The 18,737-nt window shown below is 38.2% G+C and overlaps 1 protein-coding gene across 1 annotated transcript in view; it reads right to left on the bottom strand.

The window, feature by feature from the left end:
- The window catches only part of LOC126210665 (WD repeat-containing protein 36), a 96,195-nt gene that overhangs the window by 50,462 nt on the left and 26,996 nt on the right, over positions 1-18,737 (bottom strand). Inside the window, exons 3-4 of the mRNA XM_049939995.1 lie at positions 10,690-10,917; positions 7,986-8,189 (exon numbers count right to left, since the gene is read on the bottom strand). Of these exons, the coding sequence (XP_049795952.1) occupies positions 7,986-8,189; positions 10,690-10,917 (432 nt within the window). The remainder of the gene's footprint in view (positions 1-7,985; positions 8,190-10,689; positions 10,918-18,737) is intronic.

Genomic DNA, 18,737 nt, shown 5'->3' with positions numbered 1-18,737 from the left:
GATGCCAATAACGGTCACACGGGATCTGGCAGACCCACTGAGCCACACCTCCAGTGGCTCTGGACTATGGGCACCTTCAGGCCCAGCAATACAGAATGACCGGCAACAGCTGCTCAGCCCACTTGCACTCTGGGCCCGTCGCTACGATACCGTCGTCTGTGCTCGGTAAAGCGAGCCTCATCTCAGTTGCTATTGTACGAGCTGGATTCTAAGTCTTGCTGCACTATCTGTAACGAGTCTCCGTACGCTTGGAGAAATACAAGTTATACAAACCTTCTGTTCGTTGTATTAACTTGTTCACTAATCGTTTCTGATTGCAGACAGCTTTCCTACAATGACAGTTACCGAACCACTCTGTAGTCCAAGAACTCGTACATAACACGTATCAATGATATTCACAAGTTTTTGAATAAAACTTTCCCCAGGGGTGGATAGGATGGGGAGGTCTTAGGTCACGACCACCACAATTCCCAGACCTTACACCATTAGACTTTTCCTTTTGGGGTTACGTGAAGCAACGTGTGTACTGTGAACATATCAACCACATTAATCATCATTTAAAAGAGAATGAGACACACATTCACACTGTTACAACAGGTGTGTGTGTGTGTGTGTGTGTGTGTGTGTGTGTGTGTGTGTGAACTAGATCATTTAGATGTGTGCAGCACAACAAATGGAAGCCACATCAAACTGCACTGTACTGGCATGCATGCTTGGAGAGTTTCTCTTTCATTTTCATCATGTTTCACACTTCTATCTTGTTTCATCGCTTTTCTGTGCCCAATTGAAATTGCACCATGACATTACAGATGCATTGTATGTAACGTAAGTCAAGGTGGATCGGTGAACATTTTTTTGATTTAAAACCCACTACTGCTGAATTTATGAAGGAAAAAGGAAAGCAGGAACAAAAATTAGAACATCCAGAACAGACTGCAAACCTGGCATTCTAGGTAGACTTGAATGCACACTGCCCACACTACAACACTGCAAGGAGAAACAACTTATTTCTGATTTGATGGGGATCTATTTAAAGAGAAAATGTGTTGCGGAAGAGACAAATTCACTATCTCTTTTCCTAAGCTCACTGACACTAAAGAAAATGAGTATTTCGAAGAATTTATTCTGGTGTTGAAAGAATTACAAGGATAGTTTTCTAAACATTCCGAGGACACTGCCAATAACACATCTGTTTCGAGGTGTTTCCAAGACAATTTGTCATTTCAGTTGAAAGTGTCCCTGTGCATGTGGAGAAGGAACTCATTGGTATGTAATGTAATTCCCATTTAAAAGTTTTTTAAATAATAAAACTAGTCATTTCCTCGGGAAAAGTTTCCACATCTCCATAATGAGGCTGAAAAACATTTTTAAATCAACACATACATGTGAAAGGCTTTTTTCAATTATGAAACTAAATACAGAATGATTACATGGCAAACTGGGTGTGAAAACTGTTTTAACTCTCAAGCCGCTGGAAGATTCTTACAAATGCCACCTCCAACTGATGGGAGAGATTTCAGATGCTTTTGAAATCACATCAGCAGCCAGGGAAGGATACGGACTTCCTCCTCTACTTATCAATTGTGTACTTGAGAAAGTGATTCGCAACTGGCCAAAAAGAATGGGTGACAAAGGTTTTGAAAATGGACTCAAGCCTGAATGTAGAAACACTAATTGGACATGAAAATTCCCGAATTTTTCTTGGTTAAAAACATGCTTTTTCCTGGGTGAAAATGCTGTTTTCCTTGTTAAGTGACACTATACTTTTGTGGAGCCATAAAACTTATCAATCCTTTGAATGGTGAAGGTTTCATACACCAACGTAGAACTTTGCCACACTGCAGGAAATGAAACCTAGCATAAAAAACAACACATTTTGAAAAGATCTTTGATGCATGACAATATGTACATATATATTTTCATATTATGGAAGTACAAATACGAATTCCACGAAATACAGCATGGTAGCTTCTGAAGCAGAAAAATCGAAACTGTGATGCACCTTTGTCAGCCAATCACAGGTCATGTCAAGTGATTTTGCCAGTCAATGACAGCAGACATTCAGAGCATAGGACATGTGATGTAGTCAGCCAATAGCAACATCACTGTTGAGTATTGCAACCCCACAAATAGGAAAAATTATCAGTTTAAAATAGTATACAAGCAGTGTAGCTACAAGAAAAGCTAAGCTTCCACATATAATATTTCTTTTTTTTCAGTGTGTGTTACCCTTTAAGATATATCAAACACAAATTTTAATTAACAGTATAAATGGCTGGTGTTCTGAGCCTGAATTTTTTTGAAGAGGCTGGTCCTTTAAGTGCGAAGTTTTGAACGAGAGCCAAACACTCCACGATTGAAAAAGTTCATCACACATTCTCACACGTAACAAATTCACAGGGCATAAAACAAAGTTTACTTTGAAAGTAATATTTCTCAAACCACCATTCACAATATTTTCCCAGAACTTGTTAGAAATGTAAGCAATTGTTATGTCAAGCTTGTCGAAAGCAGTTTGTTGTTACAAAGTATTGCAGTATCCATCCTAGAGCCTTTGACACATTTTGCTGTCGGCAGACACTCGTGTGTGCATTGTGTTTTCTTTTTGTAAACAGCTTATTTCCTTTGCAACTAAAGCTTTCTTTTGGTGTTATTATCTAGTTTATGTTTTGTTGCTGCAGTATTATTCTGCAGTAGTGGACCAAAGTAAAATTCTTTGTTAAAGTTACAGTTCTGACCAGTCCAAATTACAAAAATTTAGCAGAAAACTAAAACAATGACAAATTTCTGGTATTCTAAAAAATTCTCAGGTTTTTCCTGGCTGAAAAAATCCTGCATTTTCCCTGATTTCTTGGAGCTGTATATCCTGAAGTTGACTATCTAGCCCATGCTGTTTTAATTCATGAGCTCTGTGTTGCACTCCCTGCTCTACAGAGCATTGTCAATCATGAAAAATCGCACTGGACAGCAGGTGGTACAGCGAGTCTTTTAATCTGCCTCCCTAGTCTTACACAACTGCGAACCTCACATTCTTAGCTGCTACGATGTAGCAATGTGCTACCTAGGGCAAATAGGAAGTTATGGAAATGAGAAACAACTATTTTAAAAGAAAGTGAATATGTTCACAAGACTTCCGAAATTTAACATTTGCTTTTCAGAGCAATGGCGGATATATCAGGCATCAAAGTGTTTGCGGCATTAATGTCGAGTAGCATTCTGAAAAAAAAGATTGTTACTTTGTCTTTATTCTTTTCATTGTTGAGAAAAGCTGCTCACAAGAGTATGTAGATCCAAACATGCAAATGGTCTGTGTGGCATTTTTGTGCAGCTTTCGAAATATTTTTTGCTGTATTGAATGATATCACCATGACAAATTCAGTGTGTTGTAGAATCAGTCATTCAGCAAATTGAATTTTGCCAGTCAATAACTTCTAACTGGAGTAACAATGGCAAATCAACATGTGAAACCAAGAAAGAGTGCCGAACAATTTCACTTCCATTGCCAAAATGGTAAGCACTGAGAATCTTGTTTGAAAAATACGCGATGAGCTGCTTTATCTCAGCTTGGTAATCACTGAAATCAGTGCTTTCATGTAGTTTTAAACAAGCCAGGTGAATCCGGGAGACGATACAACCACAAACTCTATCCACATCTACGTAAGATCACAGACACCATTCATCCAGTCATAGGAGGAGAATTGTTTTATTTGGCTACATTACCCATGTTGTTGTTGTTGTGGTCTTCAGTCCTGAGACTGGTTTGATGCAGCTCTCCATGCTACCCTATCCTGTGCAAGCTTCTTCATCTCCCAGTACTTACTGCAACCTACATCCTTCTGAATCTGCTTAGTGTATTCATCTCTTGGTCTCCCTCTATGATTTTTACCCTCCACGCTGCCCTCCAATGCTAAATTTGTGATCCCCTTGATGCCTCAGAACATGTCCTACTAACCGGTCCCTTCTTTTTGTCAAGTTGTGCCACATACTCCTCTTCTCCTCAATTATATTAAATACCTCCTCATTAGTTATGTGATCTACCCATCTAAACTTCAGCGTTCTTCTGTAGCACCACATTTCAAAAGCTTCTATTCTCTTCTTGTCTACACTATCTATTGTCCATGTTTCACCTCCATACATGGCTACACTCCATACAAATACTTTCAGAAACGACTTCCTGACACTTAAATCTATACTTGATGTTAACAAATTTCTCTTCTTCAGAAACGCTTTCCTTGCCATTGCCAGTCTACATTTTATATCTTCTCTACTTCGACCATCATCAGTTACTTTGCTCCCCAAATAGCAAAACTCCTTTACTACTTTGTCTCATTTCCTAATCTAATTCCCTCAGCATCACCCGACTTAATTCAACTACATTCCATTATCCTCGTTTTGCTTTTGCTGATGTTCACCTTATATCCTCCTTTCAAGACACTGTCCATTCCGTTCAACTGCTGTTCCAAGTCCTTTGCTGTCTCTGATAGAATTACAATGTCATCGGCAAACCTCAAAGTTTTTATTTCTTCTCCATGGATTTTAATACCTACTCCGAATCTTTTTTTTCCTCTACTGCTTGCTCAATATACAGATTGAATAACATCGGGGAGAGGCCACAACCCTGTATCACTCCCTTCCCAACCACTGCTACCCTTTGATGCCCCTCGCCTCTTATAACTGCCATCTGGTTTTTGTACAAATTGTAAATAGCCTTTCGCTCCCTGTATTTTACCCCTGCCACTTTTAGAACTTGAAAGAGAGTATTCCAGTCAACATCGTTAAAAGCTTTCTCTAAGTCTACAAATGCTAGAAACGTAGGTTTGCCTTTCCTTAATCTTTCTTCTAAGATAAGTCGTAAGGTCAGTATTGGCTCACGTGTTCCAATATTTCTACGGAATCCAAACTGATCTTCCCCGAGGTCGGCTTCTACCAGTTTTTCCATTCGCCTGTAAAGAATTTGTGTTAGTATTTTGCAGCTGTGACTTATTAAACTGATAGTTCGGTAATTTTCACATCTGTCATCACCTGCTTTCTTTGGGATTGGAATTATTATATTCTTCTTGAAGTCTGAGGGTATTTCGCCTGTCTCATAAATCTTGCTCACTAGATGGTAGAGTTTTGTCAGGACTGGCTCTCCCAAGGCCATCAGTACTTCTAATGGAATGTTGTCTACTCCCGGGGCCTGGTTTCGACTCAGGTCTTTGAGTGCTCTGTCAAACTCTTCACGCAGTATCGTATCTCCCATTTCATCTTCATCTACATCCTCTCTCATTTCCATAATATTGTCCTCAAGTACATCGCCCTTGTATAGACCTTCTATATACTCCTTCCACCTTTCTGCTTTCCCTTCTTTGCTTAGAACTGGGTTTCAATCTGAGCTCTTGATATACATACAAGTGGTTCTCTTTTCTCCAAAGGTCTCTTTAATTTTCCTGTAGGCAGTATCTATCTTACCCCTAGTGATATAAGCCTCTACATCCTTACATTTGTCCTCTATCCATCCCTGCTTAGCCATTTTGCACTTCCTGTCGATCTCATTTTTGAGATGTCTGTATTCCTTTTTGCTTGCTTCATTTACTGCATTTTTATATTTTCTCCTTTTGTCAATTAAGTTCAATATTTCTTCTGTTACCCAAGGAGTTCTACTAGCCCTCATCTTTTTACCTACTTGATCCTCTGCTGCCTTCACTACTTCATCCCTCAGAGCTACCCATTCTTCTTCTACTGTACTTCTTTCCCCCATTCCTGTCAATTGTTCCGTTATGCTCTCCCTGAAACTCTGTATAACCTCTGGTTTAGTCAGTTTATCCAGGTCCCGTCTCCTTAAATTCCCGCCTTTTTGCAGTTTCTTCAGTTTTAATCTACAGTTCATAACCAATAGATTGTGGTCAGAGTCCACTTCTGCCCCTGGAAATGTCCTACAATTTAAAACCTGGTTCCTAAATCTCTGTCTTACCATTATATAATCTATCTGATACCTTCTAGTATCTCCAGGATTCTTCCATGTATACAACCTTCTTTCATGATTCTTGAACCAAGTGTTAGCTATGATTAAGTTATGCTCTGTACAAAACTCTACCAGGCGGCTTCCTCTTTCATTTCTTAGCCCCAATCCATATTCACCTACTATGTTTCCTTCTCTCCATTTTCCTACTCTCGAATTCCAGTCACCCATGACTATTAAATTTTCGTCTCCCTTCACTACCTGAATAATTTCTTTTATCTCATCATACATTTCTTCCATTTCTTCATCATCTGCAGAGCTAGTTGGCATATAAACTTGTACTACTGTAGCAGGCGTGGGCTTCGTGTCTATCTTGGCCACAATAATGCGTTCACTATGCTGTTTGTAGTAGCTAACCCGCACTCCTATTTTTTTATTCATTATTAAACCTACTCCTGCATTACACCTATTTGATTTTGTGTTTATAACCCTGTATTCACCTGACCAAAAGTCTTGTTCCTCCTGCCACCGAACTTCACTAATGCCCGCTATATCTAACTTTAACCTATCCATTTCCCTTTTTAAATTTTCTAATCTACCTGCCCGATCCGTAGAACACCAGTTTTCTTTTTCCTGATAATGACGTCCTCTTGAGTTCTAAAAGGGTGAGCAACTGGATTTTCTGCTTTGTGAATAAGGAAACGAAGCAGGTGTAGTTCAGTGAGGCAGAAAAAGACCTGCAAGAAGTGAGGATACCACTGAAGGATACCCATAAATGGATTTTGCTCAAGAATAAACTCCAACAGCACCTCAGTTTTCAAGAAAAGCAAAACACTACAAACTGGCAAAACATTGGCCGAAGTGCTGAATGAATAGTAGTAGTAGTAGTAGTAGTAGTAGTAGTAGTAGTTGTTGTTGTTGTTGTTGTTGTTGTTGTTGTGTGTTGGTGATGGTGTTGCTGTGGTCTTCAGTCCAAATAATGGTTTGATGCAGCTCTCCATGCTACTCTACCTTCATCTCGTATAACTACTGCAATCTGCTTACTGCAATTCATCTCTTGCTCTCCCTCTTCGATTTTGACCCCACCCCATCACTTCCCTCCAATACTAAACTTTAGAGCCCTTTATGTCTCAGAATGCGTCCTATCAACCAACACCTTCTTTTGTCAAGTTATGCCACAAATTTCTTATCTCCCCAGTGCTATTCAGTACCTCCTCACCAGTTAACAATCTATGCATCTAATCTTTAGCCTTATTCTGCAGTATCAAATTTCAAAAGCTTCTACTCTCTTCTTGTTTGAACTGTTTACTGTCCATGTTTCACTTCCATATATGGGTACACTCCAGACAAATACCTTTAGAAAAGACTTCCTAACAGATTTATATTCGAAGTTAACAAATTTCTTTTCTTCAGAAATCCTTTTCTTAGTATTGTCTGTTCACATTTTATATTCCCTCTCCTTCAGCAACCATCAGTTATTTCGCCGCCAGAATAGCAAAATTCATCTACTACTTTAAGTGTCCCATTTCCTGGTCTAATTTCCTCAGCATCACTTGATTTAATTCACCTACACTCCATTATCCTTGTTTTATTTTACTTGGTGCTCATCTTATATCCTCTCAAGATGCAGCCCATTCCATTCAACTGCTCTTCTACGTCCTTTGCAGTCTGTGACGAGAATTACAACGTCATCGTCAGATCTCAAAGTTATTTCTTCTCCCTCAACTTAAATTCCTCTGCCAAATTTTTCTCTGTACTGGGGATATGCTACAATCCTGTCTCACTTCCTTCTCAACCACTGCTTTCCTTTCATGCAGCATAGGAAATGAATGTGGAAATACTGGGCTAATGTTAAAACTCAGGCACAAGGAAAAGAAAAAGTAGGACTGAAATAGGATGGTCTGGAGAAAGCCATTATGAAAAGAGGAGAACTGTGGAATAAATAATTTAAAAAACTGATATCCCGAATAATATTTTTCCTTCATCAGTGCAAGAACTTTGTGAATATCCCTTCCATATACATGCCCATGTGAGAGCAAATTACCTGCACAAGTGTGGCTATGCTTTCATCAAAGCGCAGATTGTGCAGGACGATTCGGCCGTCTTCCAAGCCGACAGCCACCACGTCGACAGCTGGAGATTGGGCGAGCACAGTCACTGGGGACCTCCAGCCTTTGAAAGTGTGTATCAGTGCACCTTTGTGAATGTTCCACAGCTGCATCTGTCCCTGTCTGCTGCCCAGCAGTATCTGCAAAACAAACAGAAATAAAATTACATCAAATAACGTGTAAAAGGAGGTCCACAGGAACTACAGGTACATAGCAGACTACATCTTCCATAATCATTAACATATGGGGAGTGAAAATAGAAGTAACAAAATTCAGAACGCCTAGATCACTTTAGCAGAGCATTTCTTCAAATTCATGGTTTCGGCAAGCTATGTTGCCATCTTCATATCTTATGCACTACTTTTCCAGATCCAAAGATGGCAACACAGTTACCCGAAACATGTAATTTGAATAAATGACCTACTAAAGCAAATTTTCATACCAATCTAGATCACACACACACACACACACACACACACACACACACACACACACACAGAGAGAGAGAGAGAGAGAGAGAGATATACTACTTGGGATTTAGATGTAACATAAACATCTACTGTACAATCAGCTTGTCAGCTCATGCAGCCAAGTGGCTGAATAACATACAGATGATGTCAGCTGACAGACAGTTTGGCTTTAGGAAGGACAAAGACAGCAGAGAAACAGTTCTGAATTTACACTTAATAATTAAGACAAGACTTGGGTCATTCTTGTTTCTGTACACTTTCTAGTAGCGTTATTACATTATGTAATAAACATCTGTACAAGACTGACTTCTCATGTAATTTTCTAACAGTGTGTTTTTTTATTAGGATTTTAAAAATGTTGCATTTTGTTATTCGAATTTTTCTGTATATTTTAAATGGAAGACTTGCTACACTTAACTTCTACTGCTCTTATATTGTAACTGTGTATCCCCACTTTGTTGAGTTGGGGAACTATTCAGAATGATACAAGGCTCTAGCCTATCCTTGATGTTATCCTACCTGTATATTGGCCTAGTAGCAAATGAAACCAAGGAGAAATTAGTAAATGGAATTACAGCTGAGAGAGGTGAAATAAAGACCTTGGATGTTTTCTGAAGACATTGTAATTCTGTCAGACACACAAAAGGACTTCAAAGAACAGAAGAATGGAATGGATAATGCCTTGAAAAGAGGTTATAAGATTAACATCAACAAAAGTAAAACAAGGGTAATGGAGAGAACTCGAAATAAACCATGTGATGCTGAGGAAATTAGACTAGGTAATGTGGCATTAAAACAGTAGATGAGTTTTGCTATCTGCACAGAAGGGAAAGAAGGCAGGAATATAAAACGCAAACTGGTAACAACAAGAAAAACATTCCTGAAAAAGAGAAATCTGTAAATATCGAATATCGGCTTAAATGTTAGGATGTCTTTTCTGAAGGTATCTGTCTGTGGTATAGCCTTGTATGGAAGTGTGGACAATAAGCAGCTCAGAAAAGAAGAGATTAGAAGCTTTCGACATGTGATGCTACGGAACAATGATGAGGGTTAGACAGGTAGATCATGTAACCAATGAGAGGCACTGACTAGAATTGGTAAGAAAAGACTTTTGTGTCTCAACTTAACTAAAAGAAGGAACTTGTTGATGTGACACACAAAATGGTTCAAATGGCTCTGAGCACTATGGGACTTAACTACTGAGGTCATCAGTCCCCTAGAACTTAGAACTACTTAAACCTAACTATCCTAAGGACATCACACACATACATGCCCGAGGCAGGATTCGAATCTGCGACCGTAGCGGTCGTGCGGTTCCAGACTATAGCACCTAGAACTGCTCGGCCACCCCGGCCGGCCTGTGACACACACTGAGACATCAAGGAATCATCATTTCAGTACCGGAGGGAAGTGTGGGGATCAAAACTGTAGAGGGAGACAAAGGCTTGAACACAGTAAGCAGGTTCAGAGGTATGTAAGCTGTGGTAGTTGTGCAGAGATCAAGAGCTCACACATCATAACTAGCACGGACAGCATCAAAGTCATCGTCCCTCTGGAGACCAGAACAATAAAAACCAATCTAAAGATAGTTGTTTCACAACTGAAACCAGTTATCCAACTGTGACCAAGACAAACACTTTACTGGAAGCTATTACAGATTTAAGTGTCACAAACTATGTCAGGCCTCACAAAGAAATGAAATCTCTTGAAGCTTTTGAGGTGCTGTAGATGCCAGTTCGGTATAAAGGAGACTGATACAACAACTAACCAGGATGGCTCTTGAAGACCTGATAATGAAAGAATATTAAGGAATACAACAAGGATGATACAAGTGGATAGGTCACACAAAAAGACACAACCAGTTCCTTGTAAACATTCTAGAAAGAAAGCTAAAGGAAGATCTCATTAGCATTTTCAAAACGTGTCATAAAATGTAGGACTCGATAAGAATACCAAAATGAATGAGTAAGCAACCAATTGTAAAACAGATGAAGCTGAAGTAGATTGATAACATAGTGAGTGAAATGCACAGATAGCTTAGCTGTCCCCTCGCACAGCTATTCACAAGAACACACAAAATCACATCTAAGACATGATAACATGTCAAAATAGCATTTTATACTAATAGTAACATTATCGACATGCCATAAGAAGGAAACACCCATCAAACCTTGTTGAGGTACGTGCTCGGGTGCACCAGTGCAGAGGGCTCGAACAAACTGCATTCGAAGCTGAGCTCCGTGTAGACATCCTCGGCCTTAATGTCCCACACACGCAACACTCCTCTGCTGTCCACCGCAACCAGGTGCGGACCGAATGGCAGCAAAAGCTTCACATCTGGGCCACCGGGCTGCCCATAGGTATGTTGGAGTTCCGCACCACGCCGCCATGCAAATATCTGCAACACAAATAATTATGTCTGAAGTGATGACATAAAAACAAACAAAAATAAAATAATGAAAATTTTCACCAGTGGTGTCCTCCAACACTTACCAATGCTCTAGGCATTGCCTCTTTCACCATCTGATGGGACGTCGTCTGAAAATGATTTCTGATAAAATCAAAACCGGTTACCATTTGGATGCTTCATTATTAATTTTTAATGAATCCTTGTGATCAAAACCGATGTGTATTTGAATCAGTTGGTCGAGAAAGGAACTAAGTCACTTTTTTACATAAATGTATTAAACAGACCAAGACGCACGTTATGCCGACACAGATACAGAAAGCATAACAGAACACTAACTTGGTGCCAACTTCGTGATGTGTCATGGTTATTGTTGACTGTTGTTGTAGGTTATTGAATGGCATCTTTCAAAATGTCTCCCAAATGAAAGTGAAATGAAAGTGAGCATAAGATGAAAAGAATCAAGTACTGACATTTATCCATTCAACAAGTTTATTGTAATATAAATTCCATAGTATGCACTACAGGCTTTGCAATTGTTTGATAAATTCCGGATGCCGAATGGAATGTTTCTAATGTATCGGTGAGAATGATCACATTAAGATACTTTCAAACTTTTTAAACATGGAAAAAATAGTCAGGATATTTATCTACAAGGGTTAATTGTGGCAGGTGAAATTTCGATAAGAAGGCCAAGAAAAGTTGTAAGTGACATTGACAGCATCAAAAAACAACATTCCTTTGTTTACCATGCCAATGTCTATGGTAGAAGAATTCATGTCTGCAAATGTGCTTTTCTCAGTCTTCATGGTATATTACAGAAATGTGCTTATTTGCCAGTTACTAATTCAAGGCCAAATTCCAAAGGACACGCATGGGCCAAATCCATGCATGGCCAAATCCAAGCACAACAAAAATTTTGGAAAATGTAATAAATTTGATAGATACCCACATCACATCTTTCCCACTCAAAGAAACTCACTATGCTGGGAAGGAAATGAAATACCTAGATGCACCCTTAGATCCAAAAACTATGCATGATATGTTCCTTACGAATTATCCAGAAGTAAATATGGAACACGACTTCTATAGGAAACATTTTCGAGAAAATTACAATTTTCCTATTGGTCGTACCCAAATTGATGTATGTGGCAAATGTTAGAAACTTCCCGCTAAGTTGAAAGGTCCACATACCTCTGACAGTAGTAAAAGAGCTGCACAACTTGAGTTGGATATTCACAAGTGGTGCAGCAGGACATTTTATCAATTCATTAGAACAAATGAGCAAGAATGTATGGGCAGGAATGACATCGTTGGACTAGTTTTCGACTTCATGCAAAACTTGCCTCTGCCAAACACCCCAGTGTAGGAAACATTCTATTTACGTCAGCTGTGGGTTAACTGTTTCTGCATTTATGATATAAGGTCCAGGCATTCCATGATATACTTGTATCAGGAAGGTGAAGCAAAAAAGGAAGCAAATGAGATCTCTTCATTCCTGTACCACTACATTGAAAACTATGTAATGAAGAATGTTAGAGAAGTACACCTGTTCTCAGACATTGCATCTGATCAAAATAAAAATAATGCTGTAGTAAGGATATGCCTTCCATTGACAGACTGGAAGATTTTTAAAAAATCACTCACAGTGTTCCCGAAAGAAGTCATTCATTTCTCCCTTGTGACTGTGCATTATCCATGAAGGCCAACAACAACTTCACAAGGCATCCAACCACATGTCAGCATGCTGCCACCCTCATAAGACAATATACTTTGCAAAATGAGAGAAGGTAACTAGTGAATGAAATAGTTTTTATAGACTTTCAATAGTGTTGGTATAAATGATCACAGAACTATGGTTCTTAAGATGTTATAGTGAAATGTGGAGTTACTTGTTACAACAGAAATGCTGCTGATGTTCTGACTTATGTCCAAGGAATCCAGCAGAATATGGCTATTGACTGTGGTTTTATGAGGGCGGATCAAGTAGTGGAAACAACCGCACCAATAAATGAATCTAAGCAAAACAAAATCTATAGTACCAACAGCAGTATTAGTAGATGGGTAATTGGTTATGGGGTTCATAGTAATTTTATAGTGGTAGAAAGTAGTAGTAAGATTAGCGTTTTTGTAGTATTAATATTTTTATTTTTTCATAATGTTTAAAGTACCAAGAATAATTCCTATATACATTCTTTTTATTATCCACAATAATGCAAGTTGTATGGCCTTTGTTAACTTTTCCGATAATACGCTGTCATTGTGAATAATAAATAAAAAAACAAACAAATACATAAGTTAACTGAATTTTCCGTCGCTGCTGGGCAGAACATGATCATTATATTAAGACAGAAAAAACTTCTTAATGTTCTGCAAAATTATGTTTATTTGGTCATGCGTTGGCTTTCAGCTTCTTACACAATCCTGGGCATATAGATATTAACACAACAAGACACTTATTTATCAATTAATGAAAAAACATAAAACAGATACGGTAATCCCAAAGCAACCATACGGCCACAAATAGGCAACTTCCCACACGATGTCACACTGCCTCATATCTTTTCCATTATCTGTGTCAGCCTTTCGAATGGAAGAGCAGGTCATCAAACGTATCACTTCCTGCAACGGCTGGATTGAGCAAGATTGACAACGTACTACGAAAACAGAATGTGCATAAGATTAAACCATTTTGTACAATGGGCTACAGAAATTTATCAGTAGTTACAAAGCCTGGCGCACAATCCCATATATCGGCAACATTTAAGACAACCTTGGAAAAAAATTTAAGTCTCAAGACTACAGACCTGCATTTTATAATACCAATAACTACCTGAACTTGAGAGAAGCTGGAGATTGCGGAAGAAAGATCGAAACTTTGCAGATCATCTTTTAATAGAAGAACATTCATAACATGATGCAGAATGTGAACACTTACAGTCTGTTATGAATGTTAGCCTTTTTGGCTAATTTAATTATTTGCATGTGACAAAGTGCAACATTTTCCTCTGCAAACACTCTGTAACATTTTTGCATCTTCTGTACCAATAATATCTGTGTAAGTTGTATAAATACATGATTAAAGACCCCCAGGATGCTACAAAGTTAATATTTATTTAAGAATAAAACCAAAATGAAACATCTATTGAAGAGAAGCATTAGCAAAGTTGTTAATTATCAAGGCGCGGTTAGGCACAGACAAATGAAGAGACTTTTTGTGCAGTTTTCTGTTCTAGACACACACACACACACACACACACACACACACACTCTAAGACTCTCGTATGTAGAAGGACGATGAAGATGTGTGACTTTAGATATGAAGTATTGCGATCTTGATGTATCAGATGTGTGCCTGAATAATATGATGTTAGAAAACAATATCAAGCATTTTATTTATTGAAGTAAGTGAAGATGAATACTATAGGAAGAGGATTTTCATGATTATGAAAAGCGTCGGTGTTCCCGGAGTCTGCTGCCGGCAGCTTCAACTAAAAGGTCAGCGAAGTCCAATCGCCAAGAAAAATTAAGATAAGCACAGACATTTTAGTAATGCAATCATTTTCAGTATTTATTTATTTCACATTACAACTGTCAACGCGCGTGAAAGGACTTCAGGACATCGGTCGTGAGTAGTGTTTGTTAACTATTGTTATAGTAAGAAATTTCTATGTCATCATTATGAATTATAAAAAAACAATTGCCTGTATTTTCTGTTTGCATGAATCATGACGGGGAGCAAGCAACGCAAAAAGGCAAAATTGAGGAGAAAATTTTTGAAAGGAATAAGAACTGGATGCAGGTTATGTAAAAATTTTCCAAAGTAAGCTGTTTTGTTCAGCGCAACAAAGGTAGGATGGCTATGCAAGTTGCTTGCACGGTTACGCTTTGTAGTGCCTCTTTTGATGTAGATAAAAACCTTTTCCTATTATTCCCTTCCTTGAATTTTATTGGCGAAAAATTTACAGGAATTTTTCAGTGTGATACACATTGTCAGTAAAACATAACGAATTGTGACACAATAGTTTGCACATTATAATAGATGATTATCAAATGTAATAATTAGCGTATGAAATTTTAACATTTTTGTGAAATTTCTATATTTTGCATATTCATATAACATGGCCGAAAAATATATGCCCATTGTTGATAGCGATAGCGGAAACGCACTCAGCCAAGATGGTGTAGGAATTGCAAGATCGAACAATTGAAGTTCACGCGCCATGCATGCCTACTGCAGAAGGTTTATGCAGATCAGAGATGAGTGTCGCAGGAGTGAAAAATGACAGCGACACTCCACATCAGAATAACCTTGAAGACACAATGTTTACAACTGACGAGTCAATGTCACACACCTCCCAGAGCGACATACCACTCATGAATGTTTGACACAGAATCTGAACAGTCACACAAGATATGAACATGGTAAAACAGCAACAAAACATTGTTACGCAAGATCTAAATGCAATGAAGCAAGAACAAAAACAAATATTCAAGGATTTGCAAGACACGGTCTCACAAAAATTCGATGAGTTAGTCAAAAATTTTCGCACTGAAATCGATAAAAATTGAATGATATGAAAACACAAGTAAAGCATGAAGTAATTTCTGAAGTTAACAGTAACATTATGCAGGTAAAACAGAAGGTAGATTCTTTTAATGACCATCACGGCTGAGTAGAACAACAAATAAAGAAAATCACAAACACAGACATTGAAGCCACACAAAACCAGTTGGTTTCGACATGAAAAAGGTAACCACTGTCGTTAACAAACTAAATAATGACTGTGAAGGTGTACCTCTTGCTGTAGAAGAGCTACATTAAGGGTAGCAACATTAGAAGTTGACTCAGCATGCACTAAGAAGGAGAGAAAGAAGATATCGTGAACAAGGTAAACATTATCCTACAAGCCCCGGAAAATAGGATCCGCAATCTTTTAGAAGAAAATATTACCAGATCTCTAAACATGCATGTAAATAATACACAGGCTACAGTGAACATACCCCAACCTGTTGGTATCTATTCACAAACTGTCACGAGTCCCACAGCAGGTACCAGTGACAGTTGTAGATTGCAAAATGTAAACATATCCACAACTCCCAACACCTGAACAATTACCAGCCAGAATTACAGGTAACTACAATAACAACATAAATACAATTGAAAATGCCATGAGTCTGTCAACTATTTTTGCAGACCAAGGTTTGCTGAGACAGCAACAGTTTCCTACATTCACTACCGAAGGTAAAAGAATGAATCCCATATTATTTATCACTACTTTTCGTCATGTATTTCCACGCAACTGGATGGAAGCACAGAAAATCAGATTTGTCGTGCAATATATGCAAGCTGATGTGCTTTTATGGCCAACTGAATTGGCCGAACGTTGGAGCACTTATATCCAATTTGAACGAGCTTTCCTCAACAAATACTGGTCTGAGCAGTGCAAGAAAGACTCAGACGCGAAGTTTTCAACCCTCCACCATTCAATGGCAAATACGGTAGTCTACGTGGATACTTTGAAAAATACCTGAACAAGACGCACTACTGGACGAAACCAATATCACAGGCAGACGTGTCAAAAATTTTGAAAAGTCGTTTACCATCTCACATTACAGAAAAATTAGTCACAACACCCGCGCACAACACTAAATATTTTCTGTCAGTGCTCGATTCTATCAACTTAATCTGTACCCCACAGAGCAACAGAAAATCAGGCACAACAGCAATATATTTATGTAAATCAGTCAGGAAAACATGATTAAAATACACAGCAAGGTTGGTACACACGACAGCAAAATTACATACCCAAAGGTAATGAGTAAGGTAACGGGAATGGAAAAAAACAAACGATTTAAAAGAAATTTCCAAAAGCAAGCAAATTAACTATCACAAGGCCCTATGCCAAATATGAATAGAAACAGTCAGCCGAAACAGTGGTCGACGCGCGGCAACAATGCCATGCCTTATGCTGTACCGCAGCTGACCTTTGGACAGCAAAATAAATGCACAGGAACACAAATTGGCGACGTACACACACAGTGCAACTCACTGAAATTTCTCCAGGTATTGAACTAAGTCACACTACGACACCGGAAAACAACAACTGGTCGTAGTTAAGCCTCAGGCTATGTTGTATATAGCTTAGTACTTAATTAAATCTCTGTGTACGTATATCAATAGGTTCCTTAGTTCTTAGACAGTAGATGTATTTGTGTAGTATTTCCGATTATTTTGTATTTAAGCTAGGTACATATTGCATTCCTATTTTGGTTGCACTTTCTGCCAGCATGTCGCGCATGCGCACAGGTCAATGTTTCCTCTCCTGCCATCAACGAGTATTGTTGAGCACGCGACAGCTGAGCCATAAGCTAATTTTGTTTATACTTTTGCTTTGCATGAAGCAGTGTATTACGTCTCATTGCTGTTAATTTTATGCCTATGTGCACAAATCAAAAGAATTACTTATGTCTATACACATTACTTTATCTTAAAATATACTCCGGAAGAAAAGTTACACTTTGAATTATGTGCACTATGTACAATTATATTGCGATAAAAAATTAATGTTACCATGCTTCGTCATTCTGTTTTCCAATTTTTGTCAATTTAGTATCCTTTATTTAGTGTGCCAATTTTTGTCAATTTAGCATCCATAAGAGTACTCGTTGTCCTTCAAAATTTTGTCTTATAGTGTCATTTCTGCAGTGGGTCCCTTTGGTATGGGCAACTCCCACTCATTGATTTGTCGGAACATCAATTCATTAGGTGTGAAACCTGTTGAAGAATGTGGAAGGTTATTGACAACTTGCATGAAAGGAGTTGCGTATTCTACCAATCGGGTGTGTTTGTCACGGGTGTACGTCCTAATAAGCCAGTTAAATACTTTAAAGACTTGTTCAATGGGGCTTACTTCTGGGTGAAAAAGGCTTACTAATATGTGCTTTATGCCCTGTGAGGTCATAAATTGTTTCCACTTTTGCCCAACAAAGTATGAAGCATTGTCAGTGAGTAGTCCCTTTGGTTTACCTGTTATTCTCAAATAGTCTACCTCAATTCTCTTTCTGATATTTGTGGCTGTTGCATTTTTAATGGCATACATTTTGATATGTTTCGAGAAAATATTGTATAGTGCTACTACATATCTTGCTCCTCCTTTACTTCTTGGATATGGATCAGCTATGTCCAGGGATACAATATCTATAGGGTTTTTTGTGAGTATTACGTAATACACTCGTATATTTTGACACATTGGACTGTTTTGATTTTTGACATATTGCACACTTTCTTAATACCTGTAAGACTCATCTTCTCAAATTTGGAAAATAACAAAGTGTTGCAATTTTTTCAGTATATTTGCCTATTCCATAATGTCCCCATACTTCATGAATGTGTCTTATAAATTTGTCGATTTAATCTTCAGGAATACACACACGATATCGATCAGATTTTTAATGTCGCCTATGAAACAAAATGTCCTTGTACTCCTAATACCATTTACTTACCTTTCCACCTTCACCTTGCTTAAGGTTTTTCATGACTTTACTCCATCTGTGATCTTGCTGTTGTATAATTTTCATTTGCTTACAAAACTTATGGTAATCAGACTGTTGTGTTGTACCTTGCATTCTGAGTTCTGCATCTTGCTCTGTTAATTCACCAAATTCCTCTGAACCTTGTGGTAGCCTAGCCTAGACAGGGCATCTGCAATAGCATTCTGACTTCCTTTAATATAAATGATTTCGAAATTGAATTCCTGTAAATATAGGCACCACATAGCTAATCTACGGTGCAATAGTTAGCATGTTAA

This window comes from Schistocerca nitens, chromosome 10 (genome assembly GCF_023898315.1).
Source record: "Schistocerca nitens isolate TAMUIC-IGC-003100 chromosome 10, iqSchNite1.1, whole genome shotgun sequence".
NCBI lineage: Eukaryota > Metazoa > Arthropoda > Insecta > Orthoptera > Acrididae > Schistocerca > Schistocerca nitens.
Note: the sequence above shows the minus strand (reverse complement) of the source record. Positions and strands in the feature narration are given on the sequence as shown.